At 49.0% G+C, this 25,214-nt stretch overlaps 1 protein-coding gene across 2 annotated transcripts in view; it reads right to left on the reverse strand.

Annotated features, from left to right (window-relative positions):
* The window catches only part of LOC124615357 (trafficking protein particle complex subunit 13), a 218,862-nt gene that overhangs the window by 61,301 nt on the left and 132,347 nt on the right, over positions 1-25,214 (reverse strand). For both annotated transcript variants that reach the window (XM_047143171.1, XM_047143172.1), the window contains 2 exons: positions 22,976-23,072; positions 11,438-11,664 (listed from right to left, as the gene is read on the reverse strand). In XM_047143171.1, the coding sequence (XP_046999127.1) occupies positions 11,438-11,664; positions 22,976-23,072 (324 nt within the window). The remainder of the gene's footprint in view (positions 1-11,437; positions 11,665-22,975; positions 23,073-25,214) is intronic.

Genomic DNA, 25,214 nt, shown 5'->3' on the forward strand with positions numbered 1-25,214 from the left:
GTAACTTCACGCTCTGGCGACGGGATCCTGTTCCTGATAAGGAAACCATTTATTCATGGATTCTGAATTTTCAAGAGATTGGTTCTGCATTCAAATATAAACCCTTAAATTGATGGCGGCTACAGGCCTGGAAAACGTTGCTGCAGTGATACATTCATTTCAACAATCACCTTGACATTCTGCAAGAAAGCGTGCATTACCCACACTATCATCTGATAGAGGCATGAGAAGAATATTGCATCAAGATTTTAAAATGCACCCCTACATGATTGTGTTGATTCAACAACTGTGTGGAAGTGATTACGAAGTCAGTACAACACTGTGTCAAAATATGTTTTGGGAACGTTCACCGAGAAGATGTGATTTTTTCATACAAGGCACTTTTCCATTTGTCAGGTGCAGTAATCAAGCAAACTTGCAGGTACTGGTCTGAAAACAACCCCCAGGAACTCCATCAATGACCACTCCATACTCCCAAAGTAACAATGTGGTGTGCTGTATTTCTTTGAAGAAAATGGTGAGATTGTTACTGTAAACAGCAGTCAGTACTGTGCCCTGCTCCGTGACTTCCTACGGCAAAAACTAGGTGAACTGTTTAATGATCTTGACCTTGAGAATGTGTGGTTCGAACAAGATGGTGCTATAGCATACATAGTGTGTCAATCACATGCACTGGAGAGGGAAATGTTTCCTGGACATGCCATTTCTTTGCGTGGTGATATTGGGGGACCATTACGTTCGCCACACTTCACACACTGTGACTTTTTTTTTTTAAGGTCTATCCCAGGTCCAAGGTGCACCAACATTACCTTCAAACTATAGAGGCCCTCAAGGAAATGGTAACTAAAGAAGTTGAATCATGCTCTAAATTACCTGTAGAGTAATGAACAATTTCACACAACAGCTCAACCAATAGATCAAGAATGGAGGCAGCCATTTGAGTGATGTATTGTTTGAAACAAATTAATATTGTTTTCTTGTGTTTGTAGAAATGAAAATGTCCTACCTTATTTGGTTTAGTTTTTCTTAACTTCCTTAAAAGGGGGTTCTTTCTGCTGCACCCTGTGTATGTTTTTCCAGTTACACTTACAGCTTTCCATTCTTATTAACTCATGAACTATGTTTCGGCAGTAATTTCTGCCTCGCATATACCGTATTTCCACTTTTAAGCTCTCAGGTTTTCTAATCTCTTCTGGTGCAGTCTCCAACAGTCTTCTTTCCTTCTCATCCCATCTGGTAAGTCTCCCCTGACCTGAGGTTCTGGATGACTTTACTGAACACTCTCCAATTCATAAACATCACTAGTCCTTTTCCTTCAACCCTCTTCCTTCCCCTTCAAACCTTTATGCCAGAAGGAGCCACTGCCTCCATAAGCTTGCAAATTTAAATAACTTTATGTTTGTTTTCCCTTGCTGCTGCTGCTTCTGCTTTTTTATCTGTCCAGTTACATTATATTTTAAAAAACTGATTATTTTCATTGATATATATTAGTCAATAAAATGTGGTGCAATGTGAGCCATGTGCCACAAGCATGCACACATTGGAAGGTCCTCCTGCCGGAACAAAGAAATCATGTGTCATAGGGCTCTGTCCTATGTGAAGGTGACTGAAAGACCTCATCCCCTCTGTGTGGCTGGAAGGAGGTATGTCATGACTAAATTATTTACTTTACTAGACACAGCTTATTGTTTGTCAATTCCAGCCACTATCTCCCATCTACATATGATTTTGTATCTCAACAGTGAGATGAGAGCATGGGGAGGAATCACATACTGAACTATTTGATTATCGTGACATGCCTCCTTGGCAGCTACATCCACCATTTTGTTTCCCTTAATACCAACCTGCACTGGTACCCAGCAAGAAGAAATCTCCTTCCTCAGGACTTTCTAGGTGAGGAGGACGTTCTGGATATTCTGAGCTACTTTATCTGATATGTACAAGTACTGTAAATAGTTATGGGCACTCAGAGAGTCAAGACAGATGAGGAATTCGGCAGTTGCAACACATCTCTTTTGGTCCAGTGACCTCAAGATCACATATAATTCTGTATTGAACACAGTGAATTCTTGAGGCAATCTGATCTTGAGGACATGATCGGGGAAAACAACAGAGCAACTAATGGAGTCTGTTATTTTAGATCCATCTGTGAATACAGCTACATAGTTGGGGTGCTCATTTAAAACGTCAAAAAATATGGAAGAGTGCAGCTTCTCCGGTACTGAACTAAATCTAAAATTACTCTTGGCCTTTGCAGCTAGCATGGTAACAGATGATCCCAACCCTGGATTTGGGTTTGTACTTTCCCTACACCACGCAATTCCAGAAAATGCTGTATGCAGATCCCAAACAGCCTTGTTGCTTCTGTATGCTTCGATAAAAGGCATTCCACAGCTGGATGAGCAACAGTATGGTATGCTGACAAATTGGGAACAGTGAAGGAGGACGTTCTATGCTAACGCACCATGAGGAGTTGCCTCTGCACAGTCAGAGGCAGTTCCACAGCCTCAGCACAGAGAATAGGTATGGGGCTGGTCCTGCATGCATCTGTGGCCAACCTGATCCTCTCATGGTGGATAGCATCAATGATTTTGAGGTAAGAAGGCCCCATGGACACACACACTGCGCACACACAGTCTAGCAATGATCACACAAAAGCCCTACATAACTGGAGCAGAGTCAATCTGTTCATTACCCATGACCTGTGGCCTAAGGTTCCTTATGATATTGAGTGCTTTCCGGGCCCTTGTCTTCAGGTCCATTACGTGTGGTAGCTAAAACAGTTTGGAATAAAGAATGAGGTCCAGAAACCTCACAGAGTTCTTAAAATGCAGACTGGTGCCCCTCATATGCAAGCTAGGTAATTTAAAAATTTGTTGAGAATGGACACACTTATCTGCAGAAAATTTAGAACCAGTCTAGGCAATCAACTCCTCCAACTTTTCACTGTAAGTTGTAATTGATGACTCATTGCTGCAGTGCTGGAGGAGGAACAGAAAAGCATAAAATCATCCACTAATAAGGACCACTGCAGAAGATGCCTTACCATAGACATTATACTGCTTATTACTACAGCAAAGAAGGTAACACTTGAAACTCTTCCCTGGGGAACACGATTCTGTGTTTCAAAATTATATGACAGTACATCACCAACTAGGTATCTCAAAAGAGTTTTGATAAAGAGGACTGAACGAATGCGGGGATATTACCACGAAAGCCTGACTGGTGGAGCTGTCCTAGAATACTGTGCCCCAAGTAGCATTGTACAGCAGACAAACTTAAAACAAAATATTCCTATAAGGGTTTTCCTTCATAGCTTATTAAAGCAACACTCTAGTAACTACTGGGACATGTTTGGTCCTTTCCTGATTTGAGGAAGGGTACCAAAACTGCCTACCTCCTTGAACTGGAGAACTGTTCTGTCCACCACATCAAATTAAAAAAATTCGAAGTGTATTTCATGTGATTCTATTTGAAAGTTTTGCAACATGCTGTATAAGATTTGGTTGTGACTGGGTGCAGTAACCACAAGCCTCAAACAGTGCTGAATTCAGCTGCCACATGGAGAAAGAGCAATTGTAAGACTCAGAATTGATGGATCTGAAGCCCAACTCAACCTTTTCTGTGGTCACATGGTATTGGGGAAACTCTGGATCCTGGCTGCCAGTAGCAGTAGTCATTATAAAATGCTCTGCCATTGTCTGGATGATGTCTGTGGGTGTTGGGTGTTGTTTGGAGGCACAACTACTTCAGCATCTCTGCTACAAGTAACTGATTTCTTTTGCCAGAAATCCTCTTGATGGATTCCCATACTTTTACAGCAAGTGAAACTATGGTAGGATTCAGGAAAATGTGCCATGACCTTTTCTTGCTCTCCACAATTATATGTCAAGCTTCGGCTCTCACTACTCGAAGGCTGTGAGGTTTTCTGCTGCTGGGTAGCACTTAAACCATTGCAGAGCTGCACATCTGACCAGGATAGCTGAGCTACCTACATCAAGTTACAGGTGGACTGACAACTTCCGGATAGATAGTCAGAAGCATGGTGGATCACACTTGTAGCTTAGTATACCCATTTTTCGACATTGTCTCTTAGTTCAAACACAGCCAGGTAGCAGAACTTCATTAAGTTAACTCTGCTGATCATGCACATGGGTGGCTTCCTTTCAAGGATTGCTCTTTCTGGCAGGTGGATCCAGGATAGGGAGTGGTCACTGGAATGAAGGTTATCAGCAACTTCTCACTGAACATAATTTGTGATGGCTGGGGAGCAGAAAGAGAGGTCCTTGGTTAAGGATAATCCAGTAGCATGTTGAAATGAATGGGATTGCCTGTGCTGAGGAAGCACAGTTCCAGACACATTATGATGGTTTCCAAGATTCAACCCCTGAGGCAAGTAGAATTTGGGGCTCATAATAAGTCTCTCAGTACAAGAAATTCTTGAGGAAGTTGGTCTATAAGATCTGTGAGAACCTCAGAATCTAACGCTTCTTGTGGTGGTAAATACGTGAGCGTATAGTGATCCTCTGACCCACACAAACTTCAACTGCAATAAGTGCAGCAGATGGTCCCTGCACTAGGAGTTTCAGTTTCTCCACATGCATCCTGAACCTACAGACATTATGTTTAAGTCTGGGACCCTATGTATCAATGAGGTTTTCCTTTCATCCTGTCTCTCTGTTGGGGTAGGGACCCTGCAATGAATGGAGGCTGAGACCAGGGACTAGATGGTTGCTCAACACAGATTTCATAAGGCAAATCATTAGAATTGTCAGATAAAGTGCGATTTACATGGTCCAATGGTTTATGGCCTGTCTTCTACTGCGGTTGATACTTCCTGTTTGCTTTGTTTGCCAGAGGAGACTTCAAATGAATGTTTGTGGCAGCAGCAGTGGCAGTGCTGGTGTGTTTACTAGAGTCTGCCTACTGAGGTGCCAGAAGCTCTACAATTCAGCAATTTTGACATTTTCTGATGTTCTCTGGGTGATGCCTTAGGCTTTGTAATAACAGCATCTACACTAATGAATACAGGTAGTAATGCAGACACTAGCAATTTCTGTCTGTGTAGAGGCATCGATTTTCTGAATAGGCTTTTCAAGAGCTGAAGTAAATGAAGTGGTGTAAGTGAGGGGTTGCATGGTTTTATAGATCTTATTGGCCTCACCATACAGGATACACTTAATTGTTTCTAGCTCCTCTATCTTCCTTTCCTCAAGGTATGCACTACAGTCTCTACTCCAGACAGAGTAATAACTAGATTAGTTAATGCATTTCAAAGGAAATTAACAAATGACATCATTGTGGGTGGCTTTACCACATTTGCCACAAGTGGCTTCTCCCTTCCATGATAAAGTGATGACTAAAAGCAGTGGCATTTAAAACAGCACACTAGGTTGGGAATATCATGCCTCACATTTAAGTAAATAAAACCTGCCTTGATATGCTCTCTGAGTGTTGTGCTACTGAATGTAAGAATAAAGGCATTTGATTTTACAAGTTCACCATCTACCCATTTTATTATACTTTACACATTAATGACACATTCTTGCGCCTACTCGCCTTTCACTTCCTCTTTTAGAATACCTGTAACATCTCTACAAGACAACTTTTTACTGTAGTTCAAGGCATTATACGAGGTGTGGCTAGAAAAAAACCGGACCAGTACTGGTGAAACAATAAAACGAATGCAATAAGGCTGAAAGTCGCGTGGTCTGTCACGTGACTCTCGCTCCGCCTACTGCTCGAGTTTCATCTGCCTCCTGCACTCAGTCTGCCCGTGGCGTCTGTTTTAAGTAGTTGACGTTTTGTCTGTGCGTCGGAAAATGTTGAGTGTACAGAAAGAACAGCGTGTTAACATCAAATTTTGTTTCAAACTAGGAAAATCTGCAAGTGAAACGTTTGTAATGTTACAACAAGTGTACGGCGATGATTGTTTATCGCGAACACAAGTGTTTGAGTGGTTTAAACGATTTAAAGATGGCCGCGAAGACACCAGTGATGACACTTGCACTGGCAGACCATTGTCAGTAAAAACTGATGCAAACATTGAAAAAATCGGTAAACTTGTTCGACAAGATCGCCGTTTAACAATCAGAGCAGTGTCTGAGTTAACAGGAGCTGACAAGGAAACTTGTCGAACAAGTTTACCGATTTTTTCAATGTTTGCATCAGTTTTTGCTGACAATGGTCTGCCAGTGCGAGTGTCATCACTGGTGTCTTCGCGGCCATCTTTAAATCGTTTAAACCACTCGAACACTTGTGTTCGCGATAAACAATCATCGCCGTACACTTGTTGTAACATTACAAACGTTTCACTTGCAGATTTTCCTAGTTTGAAACAAAATTTGATGTTAACACGTTGTTCTTTCTGTACACTCAACATTTTCCGACGCACAGACAAAACGTCAACTACTTAAAACAGACGCCACGGGCAGACTGAGTGCAGGAGGCAGATGAAACTCGAGCAGTAGGCGGAGCGAGAGTCACGTGACAGGCCACGTGACTTTCAGCCTTATTGCATTCGTTTTATTGTTTCACCAGTACTAGTCCGGTTTTTTTCTAGCCACACCTCGTATAACTCTTTTTCGATGGCATGTTCCCCGAGGTGTTTATATGGGAAGATCAAAAAGTTTTCATTTGAAGACATCGTTGCAGCATATGTGCAACATAGCGGAACCACTTTGTGGGCATATTAGAGCAAATGTGAGAATGTGAACTATGGTGACACTATTTACAAAATGTACTATTACTCTTTTCTTGGCGCCAAAGGACAAACCCTGGCATACATCAATTGGAGAATAAAAATTACGTATGGGGCAGACTGTCAAAAACCACTTTTGTGGAATGGTGTGCCAAGTTCCGTGCTGGCTGCAGTTTTACACAAGACACCCAATATCACAAATGTTGTAACACAAAAGTTATGCCAACTCAAGTGGAAGACAATCGAGCACCTGCCCTAAAGTCCTGATCTCTCCTCACGCAATTACCAATATTAAGTCCCTTAAAAAAGGTCTCGCAGTGTCAATGACCCCTGTCAAAGATGTGCAGCACGCAGTTACAGGATTCTTCATGCAGCAGGACACAGTGTTTTACCAAAAGGGTATCTTCAATGTGCTGCATTGGTCCGATGGTTGCCTTGGTGTTCACGGTGATTTTTCCTGATTGGCATACCAATTCTGGACTGTATGGCCTTCGAAAATGGAAACTTTTTGATCGCAACCTTACGGTTGCGTGGAGGCTTGTTGCTTGTTGGGAACTAGAGGTTTCAACTAACAGTATTCAATTGCTTTATAGATTTTAAAGAGTCAACATTGCCTTCTAAAACCTTTTGAGTGTAGAAAAGTGAAACTTCCTCAAAACTGCCCTCTTTCTTTTTAACTATTACAGACACATTCTGTTTAGCAGCATGTGTAATGTTACGATATATGGAAATAATCCACATGTCAAGTCTGGTGACATGAGCCCTCTTATTAGGTGAGATGCTGATACGCCCCAGTAATGCAGCCACTGCACTGTGAGTTGATAAGGTTGATGGGTCCATCTCAGTCCCAAGCATTTTAATAGAAGTCTATACCATTCTCGCAATCCGGGCAGTTAAACCAAGATTCCGATTCTGTATCACACAGAACGCTTCACCACTGTGCCGTGGTTGCCATAGCATGCCTGGGACTTATGGTTACATGGAAATGGTGGTGCTTACAAGTCCCCAGCTCAGGCAACCCAAGTTCGCTAACTGATATCCAGCAAATGAAAGCTAGGCTTCCTGAGGTGCTTGTAATTTAGAATGACCTGGGGAGCATATGTGGTTTTATACAAAATACCAGAGACACAGCAAGCATTACCTACACCCCCCCCCCCCCCCCACCACACACACACACTTACTTTTAGCATTGATGTTAAATATGAGAGTACTATGAGAAGGATAGTTGCTACTCACTGTATAGCGGAGATGCTGAGTCGCAGATAGGCACAACAAAAGGCTGTCGGAAAGTGAGCTTCAGCCAAAAACTGAACCACCACCCACACACACACACACAACAATCTCATGCAGTTGCAGCCGGAGTCTGGCTTCAGCTGCCAGAGACTGTGTGTGTGTGTGTGTGTGTGTGTGTGTGTGTGTGTGTGTGTGTTTTCAGCAAATGTCTTGTTGGCTGAAAGCTTACTTTGTGACAGTCTTTTTGTTGTGTTTATATGCAACTCAAAAGCATCTCCTCTATAAGGCGAGCAGCAGCTATCCTTTTCATAATATTTTTACATTCCATCCTGGATTTTCCAATGTTAAATGTTAGAATTTTTGCAGGGGATTATACAGTGATTGTTTTGTTTATCTGTGGTAAATAGTTCAACTGTGGTGGGACTAGGGGTGGGGGCTAGATAGGGGTGAATGCAATGGAAAAACCAATGAGACTATGTCAATGTACTGCAGGTCAGGCATTTGAAAAAAGCTAACAGGGGACAGGAAAGGGAAGATTTGAGGCTTGGATATAAGTGGAAGGAACTGAGAAAGAACTGCACAAGAATACAATTTAGAGAATGGGGGGATGACACAATTACTGATAACAAGGCAGGCAGAAAGAATACATATTTGCAGTTTACTGTTCAAATAATAAAAAAATATAAAAATATTTTAAAAATTAAAACAAAAAGTCAACCAGCAGTAGCAGTTGAGTTGAAAGCATCTCCAAACAGAATTGTGCATTAACCTAGCACAGCACCTCAACTCGGATGAGGAGAGCATGTGAGAGCAGAAGGAAGAGAGGATGAAGAGAAATGACTGGAGGTAAGGGAGGATGAGGTCTGCAAGAGAGATAGTACAGGAACAAAGAAACGAATGAAGTGCCAATGAACCTTCCCTGGCACAGACAGGGGAAGAAGTGTGTGTTACTCAATGATGTGGAGGGCTCGGTGGTTGAGATGGGTAGTAGGGGGAGAGGTGGGTGGTGGGTGGTGGGGGGGGGGGGGGGGGTAAGGGGGGAAGACAAAAGATGAGGGAAACTGCAGAAGATACAGTGTGGGCACAAATTAGTGGAGTAAAGTGAGAGGAATGGGAACCAGTGGAGGTAGATGTGGGACAGAGTCTAGCAGAGATGGAAAATTGCACGATTAAAGGATTTGTTGTAATAACAATTACCATTTACATAATACAGAGAACCTTAGTATTTGGGAAGGGAGTGGGGCTCAGTGATAAGGATGGTATGGGCTGTCACATAGTCACTGAAGTAGAACATGTTGCCAGTGGCATGCTTTGGGTGGTTAATTCCGTTCATGGTCACAGTTCGGCAGTGGCACTCAATTGGATGGGTTGTTTGTCTATAATGAAGTCCACATGAAAGGCTGTCAAGGAGCCGCAGTACAGTTGGTGTACAACATTGATAGATTGATGGCTGTAACATGTTCCCCAGCCTCTGATGAGGACAGCCTGTGACAGGACTGGAATAGATGATAGTGGGAAGATGCATTGGACACATCTTGTATGTGGATTTTCCACTGAATGTGACCCAGGTGGCAAGAGGTTGGAAACAGGTGTAACACAAAGATAGATCATGATATTTTGTAGATTGGAGGGGTATTTCAGTCAGGTGGGAAGGATTTTACGGAGGATTTTCTTTTTCAAGGCACAGTTAATGGTAACTGAAACCCTCACATAGGATCTGGTTAAATGTTCCATTTGGGATTATATTGGGTAATAAAGGGATGAAGGGGGTGCTCTTTGCAGCTAGTTAGCGTGGAGTGGTGGGAGAAGAAGAGATATATGTGGCCCACACAACACACTCCCTCCCAATCCCTCACTCCCTCCCAATCCCTCACTCCCTCCCAATCCCTCATCCCCTCCCCAACTTACCTGCGTAACTCACTGTGAGCTACATTCAAATTTCCCCTGCATGATGGTGGGTTTGCCAGTGCCATATTTGACTGATGACCTTAGCAGTTAAGTCCCGTAGTACTCAGAGCCATTTGAACCAAGCTCAGTGCCATATTCCTAACCTTTTTCCTTGTTGACTCTCTCTTCCACCTAATACCCTTTTTCCCTTTACTCTTCACTTCCTTTATGTACCTCTCATCCACTTCACCTAAGAACTGCTCACACCAGTCCGACTACAACATAGTAGTGATGTGTGTGTGTGTGTGTGTGTGTGTGTGTGTGTGTGTGTGTGTGTGTGTGTGTGTTTGTTTCTGTTCGATTTTTATCACCAAGAAATGAGACTGCACAAAAACTTAGCAACTATTTCTGTCTTGTTTGTGCACTAGTCAAGTCACTCAATGCCTTGTCTATACAATGAGTGGGTCTCCCCTTTCATTGTTCACTCAGAACTTCACGGTATTGTATCAGTACAAAATTTTGAGCAGACGCCTAAAGCGATTAAGAACTTATGAACAATGATGGAGATTAGGAAGACTGAAGTACTGTTGTTAGGCAGTAGTCATAGTGAGTTGTAGGTACAGAGTTCAGGAATGTTTAACATGGTATCAAGCTATCAGGTTCTTCTGAGAAAGAGCACAGCTCAATCAGATGATTGGAGACTAAGGGGCTTTAGGAAAAAGTTTTACGCAAGAGCATCAGATGGTGATAGAGGGTGGAAAAGCACTAGTCAAGTTGCAACACCTAGACAATGTAGGTGGCAAAGAGAATATTGCTGTGTGTGTGTGTGTGTGTGTGTGTGTGTGTGTGTGTGTGTGAACGTTTTCAGTTTTGTTTATGTGCCTGTTGTCTATATAGACAAGATTTTTAGACTAGCAAAAAGGTATTACAAATGGTAACCAAGGTAAATAGGAAAGAGCCTTGTAGAGATGTTTTCAGAAAATATAAAATACTTTCCAACTATACTGTGTACATTCTGCAGCTAAACATGTTTGTGAAACTAAATCCAGAACATAATGTAATAAGCAGTAATGTACATAACTACAACCCACAGGAAAGGGAAAACTTTCACAGTATTACAAGTAATAAAAAGGCTGCAGACCACTGTCCACATATAATAGGGACAATTTTTATTTACAATAGACTACAATTTGATTCCAATACAACTGATGTAAATAATTAAGGAATTAGCTAAATCACTTGTTAATAGAGAAATCATTGTATTCAACACAAGATTCTAAATTTTAATGTTCCCTTGTAAATCTATTAGTGTTTATACGCATTAGCTTGTTTTTGTAAGAGAAACCTGATAATTACTGATCCTCTGTTTTTATATCAATGTATGAATTTATAATTTACAGATAATTACAATTAGTAGAACCTTGTATCTCACCATAAATGTAAACTAAGGTCATGATAATGTCCGAAAGGTGGTTATTGTATAGAGACCACATAAACACAAATAAATAAATAAACAAAGTTAATGTCTCAACTATAAGATGAGTGGTTAAGTTTAAAAAAGAAGGCACAAATATCAATGAATCAAAGATAAATGTGTTAGACTATAGAAACTCTTACCATCCTTTGCAACTGACTTGTCTGTAATCTTCCCCGTTCCCCAAGGTTAGATCTCCACACTATATCAAGTTTTCCTATATTTGTAGCACCAGCAAGTAGTCTCAAATCAGATGTCAGTGACGGCTGTGGAGCAAGGCAATAAAGAAACTGTCGGCTTGCTTGTGGCTGAAGAACGTTCACTCGGCCAAAAACAGATTCTCCAGCTGGAGTTGAGTTTAAGGCTGTCACTGAAAATCATTTTCCACAATAAAAGTCCAAATATTAAAAACTGGCCTTTCTGAAGTAATATTTACTAAGCAAAATTATTGATAATTTATGGTTAGAAAACAACTTATGTGCGTTAATGATATATTGCATACAGTGTGTGTATTGCAATATATCGTGAAATTTTGAACATCTGAAAATGTCACAATAAGCTATTACTGTTACTGTTAATTACAGGCTTAAACTTAATTGAGCTCTTTTAAAATTTTTGAGAGCAGCAGGACAATCCTCATTCAAAACAATCATTCTTTAATTTCATTGTACAATTATGTGAGAAATATGTCCTTTTTAAGAATTTTCACATGATTACAACACTATATTTCTATAATAAAAATATCCACAGGTGTACTGCCGGCCTACAGTGTCCAATGGGCACAATATTTCAGCGATCATACATGTCGCCATCATCAGGTGAACTGACGGACTGAGCTCCTGTGAACGTGCCACCACCCTTCACAGAGGAATGGGGTTCTTAAAACTCTAGTACATAGGGCATGGGGGGGGGGTGGGTGGGAGGGGGCAGGCGGGGGGGTGGGGGTGGGAGGGGGCAGACGGGGGGTGGGGGTGGGAGGGGGCAGACGGGGAGGTGGGGGTGGGAGGGGGCAGACAGGTGGGGGGGGGGGGGTGGGGGAGGCAGACAGGTGGGGGGGCAGACAGGTGGGGGGGGGGGGGTGGGGGAGGCAGACAGGTGGGGGGGGGGGGTTTGGGGAGGCAGACAGGTGGGGGGGGGGGCAGACAGGTGGGGGGGGACGGGGCAGACATGTGGGGGGGGGGGGGCAGACGGTGGGGGGGTGGGAGGGGGCAGACGGTGGGGGGTGGGAGGGGGCAGACAGGTCGGGGGGTTGGGAGGGGGCCGACGGGGGGTTGGGAGGGGGCCGACGGGGGTTGGGAGGGGGCCGACGGGGGGTGGGAGGGGGCCGACGGGGGGTGGGAGGGGGCAATCGGGGGGGTGGGAGGGGGCCGACGGGGGGTGTGGGAGGGGGCCGACGGGGGGGTGTGGGAGGGGGCCGACGGGAGGGTGTGGGAGGGGGCCGACGGGGGGGTGTGGGAGGGGGCCGACGGGGGGTGTGGGAGGGGGCCGACGGGGGGTGTGGGAGGGGGCCGACGGGAGGGTGGGTGGGTGGGAGGGGCCGACGGGAGGGTGGGTGGGTGGGAGGGGCCGACGGGAGGGGGGGTGGGTGGGAGGGGCCGACGGGAGGGGGGGTGGGTGGGAGGGGCCGACGGGAGGGGGGGTGGGTGGGAGGGGGCCGACGGGAGGGGGGGTGGGTGGGAGGGGGCCGACGGGGTGTGGGAGGGGGCCGACGGGGGGGGTGGGAGGGGGCCGACGGGGGGTGGGTGGGGGCCGACGGGGGGTGGGTGGGGGCCGACGGGGGGTGGGAGGGGGCCGACGGGGGGTTGGGAGGGGGCCGACGGAAGGTTGGGAGGGGGCAGACGGGGGGTGGGGGTGGGAGGGGGCAGACGGGGAGGTGGGGGTGGGAGGGGGCAGACGGGGAGGTGGGGGTGGGAGGGGGCAGACAGGTGGGACGGCAGACAGGTGGGGGGGACGGGGCAGACAGGTGGGGGGGCCGACGGGGGGTGGGGGTTGGGATGGGGCAGACGGGGGGTGGGGGTTGGGAGGGGGCCGACGGGGGGGTTGGGAGGGGGCCGACGGAAGGTTGGGAGGGGGCCGACGGAAGGTTGGGAGGGGGCCGACGGGGGGTTGGGAGGGGGCCGACGGGGGGTTGGGAGGGGGCCGACGGGGTGTGGGAGGGGGCCGACGGGGTGTGGGAGGGGGCCGACGGGGGGTGGGTGGGGGCCGACGGGGGGTGGGAGGGGGCCGACGGGGGGTTGGGAGGGGGCCGACGGAAGGTTGGGAGGGGGCCGACGGAAGGTTGGGAGGGGGCCGACGGAAGGTTGGGAGGGGGCCGACGGGAGGGGGGTGGGTGGGAGGGGGCCGACGGGAGGGGGGGGTGGGTGGGAGGGGGCCGACGGGAGGGGGGGTGGGTGGGAGGGGGCCGACGGGAGGGGGGTGGGTGGGAGGGGGCCGACGGGAGGGGTGTGGGTGGGAGGGGGCCGACGGGGGGTTGGGAGGGGGCAGACGGGGGGGTGGGTGGGAGGGGGCAGGCGAGCGGGGTGGGTGGGAGGGGGCAGGCGGGGGGGGGGTGGGTGGGAGGGGGCAGGCGGGGGGGGGGGGGTGGGTGGGAGGGGGCAGGCGGGGGGGTGGGTGGGAGGGGGCAGGCGGGAGGGTGGGTGTGAGGGGGCAGGCGGGGGGGTGGGTGGGAGGGGGCAGGCGGGGGGGTGGGTGGGAGGGGGCAGGCGGGGGGGTGGGGGTGGGAGGGGGCAGACGGGGGTTGGGGGTGGGAGGGGGCAGACGGGGGGTGGGGGTGGGAGGGGGCAGACAGGTGGGGGGTGGGAGGGGGCCGACGGGGGGTGTGGGAGGGGGCCGACGGGGGGTGTGGGAGGGGGCCGACGGGGGGTGTGGGAGGGGGCCGACGGGGGGTGTGGGAGGGGGCCGACGGGGGGTGTGGGAGGGGGCCGACGGGGGGGTGTGTGAGGGGGCCGACGGGGGGTGTGGGAGGGGGCCGACGGGGGGTGTGGGAGGGGGCCGACGGGGGGTGTGGGAGGGGGCCGACGGGGGGTGTGGGAGGGGGCCGACGGGAGGGGGGGTGGGTGGGAGGGGGCCGACGGGAGGGGGGGTGGGTGGGAGGGGGCCGACGGGAGGGGGGGTGGGTGGGAGGGGGCCGACGGGGGGTGGGGGTTGGGAGGGGGCAGACGGGGGGTGGGGGTTGGGAGGGGGCAGACGGGGGGTGGGGGTGGGAGGGGGCGGGAGGGGGCAGACGGGGGGTGGGGGTGGGAGGGGGCAGACGGTGGGGGGTGGGAGGGGGCGGACAGGTGGGGGGGTGGGGGGGCAGACAGGTGGGGGGGACGGGGCAGACAGGTGGGGGGGGCAGACGGGGGGTTGGGAGGGGGCAGACGGGGGGTTGGGAGGGGGCAGACGGGGGGTTGGGAGGGGGCAGACGGGGGGGTTGGGAGGGGGCCGACGGGGGGTTGGGAGGGGGCCGACGGGGGGTTGGGAGGGGGCCGACGGGGGGTTGGGAGGGGGCCGACGGGGGGTTGGGAGGGGGCCGACGGGGGGTTGGGAGGGGGCCGACGGGGGGTTGGGAGGGGGCCGACGGGGGGTTGGGAGGGGGCCGACGGGGGGTTGGGAGGGGGCCGACGGGGGGTTGGGAGGGGGCCGACGGGGGGTTGGGAGGGGGCCGACGGGGGGTTGGGAGGGGGCCGACGGGGTGTGGGAGGGGGCCGACGGGGGGTGGGAGGGGCCCGACGGGGGGTGGGAGGGGGCCGACGGGGGGTGGGAGGGGGCCGACGGGGGGTGGGAGGGGGCCGACGGGGGGTTGGGAGAGGGCAATCGGGGGGGGAGGGAGGGGGCCGACGTGGGGTGTGGGAGGGGGCCGACGGGGGGTGTGGGAGGGGGCCGACGGGGGGTGTGGGAGGGGGCCGACGGGGGGTGTGGGAGGGGGCCGACGGGGGGTGTGGGAGGGGGCCGACGGGGGGTGTGGGAGGGGGCCGACGGGGGGTGTGGGAGGGGGCCGACGGGGGGTGTGGGAGGGGGCCGACGGGAGGGGGGGTGGGTGGGAGGGGGCCGACGGGAGGGGGGGTGGGTGGGAGGGAGCCGACGTGGGGGGGGGGGGTGGGGGGGTGGGAGGGGGCCGACGTGGGGGGGTGGGTGGGAGGGGGCCGACGTGGGGGGGGTGGGTGGGAGGGGGCCGACGGGGGCGTGGGTGGGAGGGGGCCGACGGGGGGGGTGGGTGGGAGGGGGCCGACGGGGGGGGTGGGAGGGGGCCGACTGGGGGTGGGTGGGTGGGAGGGGGCTGACTGGGGGGGGTGGGTGGGAGGGGGCCGACTGGGGGTGGGTGGGTGGGAGGGGGCCGACTGGGGGTGGGTGGGTGGGAGGGGGCCGACTGGGGGTGGGTGGGTGGGAGGGGGCCGACTGGGGGGGGTGGGTGGGAGGGGGCCGACGGGGATGGGTGGGAGGGGGCCGACGGGGATGGGTGGGAGGGGGCCGACGGGGGGGGGGGGGGGTGGGAGGGGGCAGACAGGGGGGGGGAAGACGGGGGGGCGGAAGACAGGGGGGTGGGAGGAGGCAGACGGGGAGGTGGGAGGGGGCAGACAGGGGTGTTAAGTTAGTAATTTACAAGTATCTGGGTTTATAGCTGTCACTTTATTTTGCCATCTGTCAAATCGTAATAAAAAAATATTACGAACTAAAAAAATCTTTCTTTTCTTATCTATTATTAATTGCATGATGTTAACATAGTTCAATAAACATTTTTAATCTTGCCTTCTTTTGCAAGAATGTAAAGATTTACCTTGTTTAATTTTTGACTATTCTATCAAAAATAAATTTAAAAATTACAAAATATTTATCATCTACTACAAAATGGATTCCCGTTTCAAGAAAACAAGGTGTGCACTTTTTAAAATTATTAAATAGCATTCAACTGTCAAAGAAAGTAAGTTAATAACCTTTAGTTCAGTGCAGGGTAAATTTTGTAATATTTCTACATGGAATAACTTCATGCAGCCTCATCTGTGTCTGCCAGTTTGAGTAGGCACAGCTCACGATATGCCTCCCCCCTCCCCGCAATCAACTGCCCCAATGCATCACAGTGCAGCATGCACAGCATTGCTACCAAGAGGTGTGTGCAGAGGTTGGTTGGTTTTGGGGTTTGATGGGGGCTAAACATTGAGGTCATCAGTCCCCAGTTTCAAACAGACATACTTGTAAAAGGCCTATACAGTAAAAGTGTAGCCCCTACACCCAGAGCGAGGGAACACCAAGGGGTACAGGGCTAAAAGGAACACCGCAGTAACACAAAATAGAGGACACTTGAAAGGAGCAGAGCTAATAGTTGACTAGAGTAAAACAGACTACAGTGGTTGATGGATCAGGTAAAAGGTCAACCACTCAACGACGCAAGAACCTGCAGCTGGAAAGCATTGATAGAGGTACCAACACAACTTGTAACCATAAGAGACACTATTTTGGTATCCACGTCACAATTAAAAGTTGCTGGAATGGGTGTAGCCTTAGAAACCATGCGAGAGTGCCCACACTAGAGCGAGTGATAAAACCCAGCTGAACGGATAAAACGTAAAACTAAGTCAGCTATAGAGGCATTGTCACCGAGAATTAAAGGAAGTGCAGCTGGTAAATTAAAGGACTGCCGCAAAGGGGCTAAAAGGGGGCAGTCCATCAGAAGATGGACCACTGTCCGACCCGCATCACAGCGACACTTGGGCGGGTTCTCACGTTGAAAGAGATAGCTGTGGGTCAACTGTGTATGTCCAATTCGGAGACGGCAGAGAAAAACTGAGTCCCTATGTGTGCCCCTCAAGGATGAGTTCCATACGACCATGGACGACTTGACCATGTGGAGCTTATTTGGCGTGTTCAAGACAGACCATTGAGAGCTCCAGACATCGCGGACCTTGCGATGTAGGGCTGACTGGAGGTCTCTTTCCATGAGACCAAGTTCCAGGGGTGGCGAAGTGGTGGCCTGCTTGGCCAACTGATCAACACGTTCGTTTCCTGGAATGCTGATTAGGCGTGGGGTCCACACAAATGTTGCTGAATGACCACACTTGGCGAGAGCAAAATCTCGAATACCACGCACCAAAGGGTCCCGAGAAAAACACTGGTCAAGTGCTTGCAATCCACTCAGAGAGTCACTGCATATGACAAATGACTCCCCCGGGCAGGAGGAAAGGTGAGCGAGTGCACAATAAAGAGCAACCAGCTCCACAGTGAAAACACTGCTCCCACAAGGCAGGGAATGCTGCTCAACGTAGTCGCTGTGGATGTAAGCAAACCCAGTGCATCTATCGACCACAGAATGATCAGTGTAGACTACATCTGCATCGCGAAACGAGGCAAGAGGAGCCAGGAATTGTTGACGAAGACTGGCAGGTAGAACGGAGGACTTGGAGTCGCAGGACAAATCCAAGCAAAGCCGCAAGCGAGGGATGGACCAAGGAGGGGTAGAAGAAGAGGGCCAGAAGGATGGAGGAAGGGGAAAGGACTCGAGTGACGAGAGAAGGGAATGAACACGGATCGCGATTGGGAGACCTGACCTAGGCCGCCGTCACGGAGAGGGGAGTGCAGAAGATTGTAAAAGGAGCCTGCGGTTTGGATGGTGGAGCAAGGCATGGAAGTGGGCGATTTATGACGCAAGAAACTGTTGTTGGCAGAATTGTAGGGGAGGGATTCCAGCTTCTACAAGAAGGCTAGTCACCGGACTAGTGCGGAAGGCACCTGTCGCCAGTCTGACGCCATAATGGAGAATCGGATCGAGGATCTGCAATGTTGAAGGTGCTGCTGAGTCGTACACCACGCTCCCGTAGTCGAGACAGGACTGGACTAAGGCCTTATAGAGCTGTAGGAGGGTTGTTCGTGCAGCCCCCCAAACGGTGAGGGTGAGGCTGAGGCAGCGAAGGATGTTGAGGTGTTTAAGCTCGCGAAGATGAGGTGTCCAAGTGAGCTGTCAAACAGCATGCCAAGGAAGCGATGCGTCTCCTCAAAAGTTCATTGGCAAGGTAGAGCTCTGGATGGAGGTGGACCGTTCGACGACGACAGAAATGCATCACTTGGGTCTTAGAAGCTGAGAGCTGAAAACCATGGTTGGATGCCCAAAAATGTGCCTTACGGATAGCTCCCTGCAGCCGCCGTTCAGCAACACTGATGCTTGGGGAACTGTAATAAAGACAAAAGTCATCGGCATATAGAGAACAGACCGATGAGCCCACCGCAGCCGCAAGACCATTAATCGCCACCAAAAAGAGGGGAACACTGAGAACCGAGCCCTGCGGGACACTGTTCTCCTGAATTTGAGCAGAGCTAAAGTAAGTTCCAACTCCAACCCAAAAGGAGCGATTGGAGAGAAAATTCTGTAGAAAAATCTGAAGTGGACCCTGTAAGCCCCATTCGTGCAGCGTAGCAAGGATATGGTGGCACCAGGTGGTATCATACGCCTTCCAAAGATCAGAGAAAACAGCAACTAGATGTTCTCCCTGAGTAAAAGTTTTACGAATAGCCGACTCTAGAGAGACTAAATTGTCGATCGCTGAACGGTCCTGACGGAAGCCCCGTTGCTGGGCTAGGAGGCCCCGAGCTTGGAGGATCCACATGAGCCGCCGACTCACCATCCGTTCCAGGAGTTTGCACGTAACATTGGTAAGGCTGATAGGGTGATAGCTATCAACCACCAGTGGATCTGCATCAGGTTTCAGCACCGGAATGGTAACGCTATCCTGCCAATGAGTTGGGAAAACGCCCTCTGTCCAGATGTGGTTAAACAGGGTGAGTAATTCACCCTGACAGTGTGCCGAGAGATGGCGAAGAAACTGGTTGTGAATTCAGTTTGGACGTGGAGAGGTATTGGGGCAAGCTGTAAGGGCACTTTGGAACTCCAATTCACTAAACGGGGCATTGTATCGTTCCCAACGGTGCATGCGAAATGACAACTGCATACGCTCAGCCTGCTCTTTAATGGTGCAGAATTCTGCGCTGTAGCCTGCTGTCGCAGAAATACGAGCGAAGTACTCTGGCAGATGTTCGGCGATGGCGATTGGGTCAGTACAAATTGTACCCCGAAGAGAAAGGCAAGGGACAGATGCATGAGGGCGAAAGCCAAAAATGCGCTGAACCCGCAACAACACCTGAGATGGGGAGGTGCGAGAACCTATGGTGGCAACATATCATTCCCAGAAGTCCTGTTTGCTCTGCCAGATTAACCGCCGAGCCTGGGCCCGTCCCACAGCCGTTGAAAGGCAACCAGATTCTCTAGGGAAGGATGACCCGGTGTCGTTGCAGGGCTTGCCGGCGGTCCCGGATAGCTTCTGCAATCTCTGGTGTCCACCAAGAGACTGACTGACACCTTAGGGTACTTTAAGAGCAGGGGACAGTTGCCTCGGCAGCAGAAACAACGGCCATAGTGACCTCGTCCAGTTCCAAATCAATGTCACCAGGAAGCGGAGCAATGGCCGTAGAAGCTGAGGTGTAGGCTGCCCAATCAGCTCCACGAAGAGACCATCGTGGCATCTGGTCAGGGGGTTGGGATTGAAGAAGAGAAACCAGGACAGGAAAGTGGTCGCTACCACAGAGGTCGTCGTGGACCCTCCAACTGAGGTAAGGAAGAAGACCTGGGCTACTAAGAGAGAGGTCAATGGCTGAGTATGTGCCATGAGTCAAGCTAAAATATGTGGGAGCACCAGTGTTAAGGAGGCAAATGTCCTGCTGTGCCAAGAGTGTCTCAACGTTCCTACCCTGGCCCGAGATCTGGGGCCCACCCCACAAAGGGTGGTGGGCATTAAAGTCCCCCAAAAGGAGGAATGGTGGGGGGAGCTGGGCAAACAAGGCAGCTAGGTTGGCAAGAGGGACAACCTCATCGGGGGAAAGGTAAAGGGAACAGATGGTAAGCTCCCATTCCTGCCCAGACTCTTAACAGCCACAGCCTCGAGAGCCGTGTGAAGTGGCACTGGGGCACTAGGAACAGTGGCAAGAACATAAACACAGACACCGCCAGACACCCTGTCATATTCTACGTGGTTCTTATAGTAACCCCGGTAGCCACGGAGGGATGGGGTTCGCCGAACAGGAAACCAGGTTCCCTGTAGGGCCAGACAAGTGGCAGGGAAACGGCACAAAAGCTGTTTCAACTCAGCAAGGTGGTGGAAAAAACCATGGCAATTCCATTGAAGGATAAAGGTATCAGACTGTGAAGACATGAAAGAACCTGGGGGAGGGGGGGCATAGGTTACGCTTTAGGAAGCACTCGCCGCCACCGATTGCAAAGTAGCCGGATCAACATCCGTAGGAGCTGCGGGTCGAGCAATATCTAGCTCCTGGGGGGACGCTAGATGCTCCACATCATCTTCAGGTGTAGTGGTGAACTCCTTTTCTGTCTCTATGTCCTTCTCCTTTTGCTTTTTCTTCTTTTTGGTAGGGTCCCGTTTGTCCTTCGGTCTATCAGGCTCGGTGGGCTTTTCTGACCCAGGCTCATGGACCAAAGAAGACCTGGACCCCCCTACAGCCCTCAGGTGGTGGCTTTTTCAGCCACTGGCTGACATCTGGAGGGGCAGTAACCGTGGAAGGGAGGGCACCAAGCGATCCCTTCCACACGAGGGGAGACGGAGGAGGCGCGCACTTCTCCGGCTCAGAGGTGGGGACTGAAGTTCCCAAAGAATGAGGGGTAGTTAGTGCCGATGTTCATAACAGTGGAGCAACGGAAGAGGGTGTTCCCCAACTACCTAGGGGTCAGGAATAGACGGCCGGGCTGGAGGGCCCACAAAAAGCGGCTGAGCTTGGGGGCTCATCGCCAGGGATGGCGACATCAAAGCTGCTGCAGCAAACGTCGATGAAAAGCGCACAGGGTGAAGTCGGTCGTACTTGCGTTTAGCCTCTGTGTATGTGAGCCTGTCCAAGGTCTTACACTCCATAATCTTCCATTCTTTTTGATAAACCGAGCAGTCTGACGAGCAAGGTGAATGTTTCTGTCCGCAGTTGACACAAACAGGGGGCGGCGAACACGCCATGTTGAGGTGGGAGGCACGTCCACAATCCCGACAGGTAGGGTTGGCGTCACATCTAGATGACATATGCCCAAACTTCCAGCACTTAAAGCAGTGCATGGGAGGAGGGACGTAAGGCTTAACATCACATGTATCATCACCTTGACCTTCTCGGGCAGGATGCCTACCTCGAAAGCCAAGATGAAGGCACCGGTGGCAACCCTACTATCTTTAGGTCCCCTGAAGACACGTCGTACAAAGTGGACACCGCGGTGTTCCAGATTTGCACGGAGCTCGTTGTCAGACTGCAACAACAGGTCATGATGAAAAATAAGTCCCTGAACCATATTGAGGCTCTTATAGGGCGCAATGGAGACTGCAACATCACCGAGCTTGTCACAAGCAAGCAATGCCCACGACTGTGCTGGGGATGCTGTCTGTATGATGACTGCTCCAGACTTCATTTTAGACAGGCCCTCAACTTCTCCAAATTGTCCTCTAAATTTTCCACAAAAAACTGAGCCTTTGTGGCCAAAAATGAGTCCCTATCTGTTTGGCTGCAAACCAGAAATCGAGGAGAATACGTCTCATCAGGTAATTTTGACCGCTGTTCCTCCCCTGGTGTGGACAGGGAAGGAAACGATTGGGGGTCATACTGTAAAGCATTGAACTTTCCTTTCTTAGAGACTCGTGCTTGCACACTATTCGTATTTCGTTTCATGGTGGTCCCATGAGCAGCTAGGGGAAGGAATGTCCACCCAGACAGAGCCCCGCTTGCCTGGGTAAGCCTAATACAACCGGGGGAGGGGCGGGGGGGGGGGGGGGGGGGGGGGGCGGCGGCAGGTTCCCCAGAGGCCGCCCGCTGGCAACTGTTCTACCTTAACAGCCATGCGTCTCGTCAGCGTACAGCACACCTTGAGATTGAGGATTTTTTTAATAGAGGTTTATACCATCTTCGTGACCCAGGCAGTTAAGCCAAGATCCCCGGGCTCTGTAGCGTACAACGTTCCACCGTCGCGCCTTACGGTGGCCATTGAAGCACGCTCAGAGCTTACGGTACTGAGGACTGGTGGCACTTCCCAGTCCCCAGTTCAGGGACCCTGGAGTTGCCAAGCCCGTACCCAGCAACTAAATGCTGTGCCCTCTGAGGGGGTGTGCAGAGGGGCACGGGGAAGAGCACATGTCTACAAGCTATAACAAACTTTATGAATTTCTAACATGGTTTATGTCCACTGATATAAAAACAGATGCTCCTTTCCTTACTTCACCATCCAACAGATGGTTTTTTTTTCCCACTTTCTAAAAAAGTAATCTATGGTCTTCCTCAGGGTTCAAGCTATCTCGATATTAAATTTCATCAAAACGTAACAGTTATTTTCACATTTATAGCATCAGTATGGATTAAAGGGCTCAATCTTTTTTTTTTTTTTTCTTATGTCATTAGAACCATATTCTAACAGCAATTCCCTACAATATTTATTTCTAATCTGCCACTATAGCACAATACTAATGTTAACATTTAATTTTTCTTGTTGTTACAGTGATCAAGAAACCTCATTACTTTCAAAGGCAGCAGTAATACTGCTTTAAGGAAAGTGTGGGAAAGTAACATCTGAAGACCAAAATACTCTGTGTGAAATACCAAACAAAAGGGTTACCAGTCAGAAACATAAATCTTCTTAACCTATAACATATACTGTGTTACAGTTTTAAGATGATACATACCATTAAAAAGATGTGAAGATTCCAAAGATACTTTCTCCAAACAGATGGGGCCTGACGTAATATTCTGTACTTGGGCTTCTAGGTAAACTTCGTCAGACTATATAAGGAAAGAATTGAATTTTTTTACAGATATTAGCACACTTACAATAATATCACAATTTTATGAAGCAATTCATCATAATAATCAATAAATAAAATAAATGGAAAACACAGGATGAAATAATGACAGTATTACGAAAAGGATAGTTGCAACTCACCATATAGTGGAGAGCGAGTCACAGATAGGCAAAACAAAAAGACTGTCAAACAATGCTTTTGGCCAAACAGTCCTTCATCAGAATAGATAACATAAATGCGCGCGCACACACACACACACACACACACACACACACACGCAAATGTGCCTTGGCAGCCATAGGCTGTGGTTGTTTGCATGTAAGTTTCATTTGTGTAAGTGTGTGTGTATGTTGTCTAGTCTGAGGAAGACCTGTTTGGCCAAAAGCTTTGTTTGATGGTCTTTTTGTTGCCCCTATCTGCAACTCATCATCTCTGCTATATTGTGAGTAGCAACTATGCTTTCCATAATATTGTCAATAAACAAAATTGCAAGCTTCTCTGGCTAACATCATGCATATGCTATATCATAACAGCGAGTCGTGAATATATATCAGTGTGTGTGTGTGTGTGTGTGTGTGTGTGTGTGTGTGTGTGTGTGTGTACGTGCACAGTCAATTATAGCAGCACAGAAGCAGAAAGCATTTATGAATTACAAAAGCAGACGCTTTAGATATGGATGTCATTTTCCTGAAGCATACAGTTTTGTTTGCTGGGCTAGTGGCTACTATTATGAAGACAAGCTATCTGTAACTATAACAAGCAAAACAACGAAAAAGTGACATCTCCTGAAGAATGAGCAACTTGCAATGTTATATATAACAGATCAAAAGTTTTAACTTACTGTTTTATATTTGTTTTCTTTAAAAGCAAAGAAGGCCTTCGGTAATTATTGAAGAAGGCTTTACACAGTGCTGTTTTGGCTGTCAAACACATTTCATTTAGAATATCTCTATATTTACTCCTATGCTCTGCTTTACACCTATTACATAGTAGTTGTCCTTGCTAATTTAAAAGTTTCTTTACAGAGGCTGTATTACTATGGATGGTCCTTCCTATCACAAATTGTTCTACTAAGTGTTTATCAATTCAGTGCTTATCAACTGTTCTAAACTTCAGCCACAGTTTCTCTAAGTGCTCCTGCCCAGTGCTATGCATTTTAAATTCCTCTACATTACTGCCTCTCTACCCAGTTCATTACACATGTAAATCTTTCTACTTATTTTGGTTACCCATTGTACTTTATTAATCATTATTGGTGCAACTGCCTTACGCTCACTGATATAAGTTTCGCCATAGAAGAAGTCAACCTATTCACTGCCATTAGATCTAACAGGTTTCCATAATGAGTGGGCTTCTAATCTACCTTTTCATGGTACTTTTCTGAGAATGCATTTAGTATTGTTTGGAAGGAATGTATCATGTCCACCACATATTGAACTGCAATTATCCCATTCAACTGTTGGGTGTTGAAACTCTGCACCAATAAGGACAGTGTGACAGGGGTACATATGCACCAGTGGGCTGTGGAGTTTGTGACAATTTTTGATTACATTTGGGAGTGAGTCTACCACCCTTGATATCAAGTCTGTCCCAAAAAATCTTGTATGTAAAGTCAATTTCTATCTCAGTGGGTTTTAGTTTCTGTGGCTGCTACATACACCACCTCCATTTCTCATTTGCCTACTGTTTTGATATACGGTTACAAGGGAGCAGTCCAATCTGACGTGTCGAAACCTGCTCTGAAATTATTTATACACAAAGCATACACTGAAAGAAACACTGTGCCAAAATTTTTGCTGCTAAGACACACTACAAGTTTTTTTTAATTTTTTATTTTGAAAATTGTGATTCATAGCTCACCTGGCAGCTGTAGAAATGTACAACCCTGCTGTAACTATAACAGACAGCACACACACAGCATGGCAGGTGCACAGCCTTGATTGCTGGTGCAACAGGAAACAGATGACACAGCATAATTTAATTATAATTTGTAAAGCAGATTTCAGTGTCCATTGATAGTGTCTTTGATGCAATTCTTCACTGTTACTATTCGCTTTAATCAACAGCTCATTTGATATCCATAATAATTAGCAGTTGCCTTTGAGAAATTGCTAACTGTTAC

This window comes from Schistocerca americana, chromosome 5 (genome assembly GCF_021461395.2).
Source record: "Schistocerca americana isolate TAMUIC-IGC-003095 chromosome 5, iqSchAmer2.1, whole genome shotgun sequence".
NCBI lineage: Eukaryota > Metazoa > Arthropoda > Insecta > Orthoptera > Acrididae > Schistocerca > Schistocerca americana.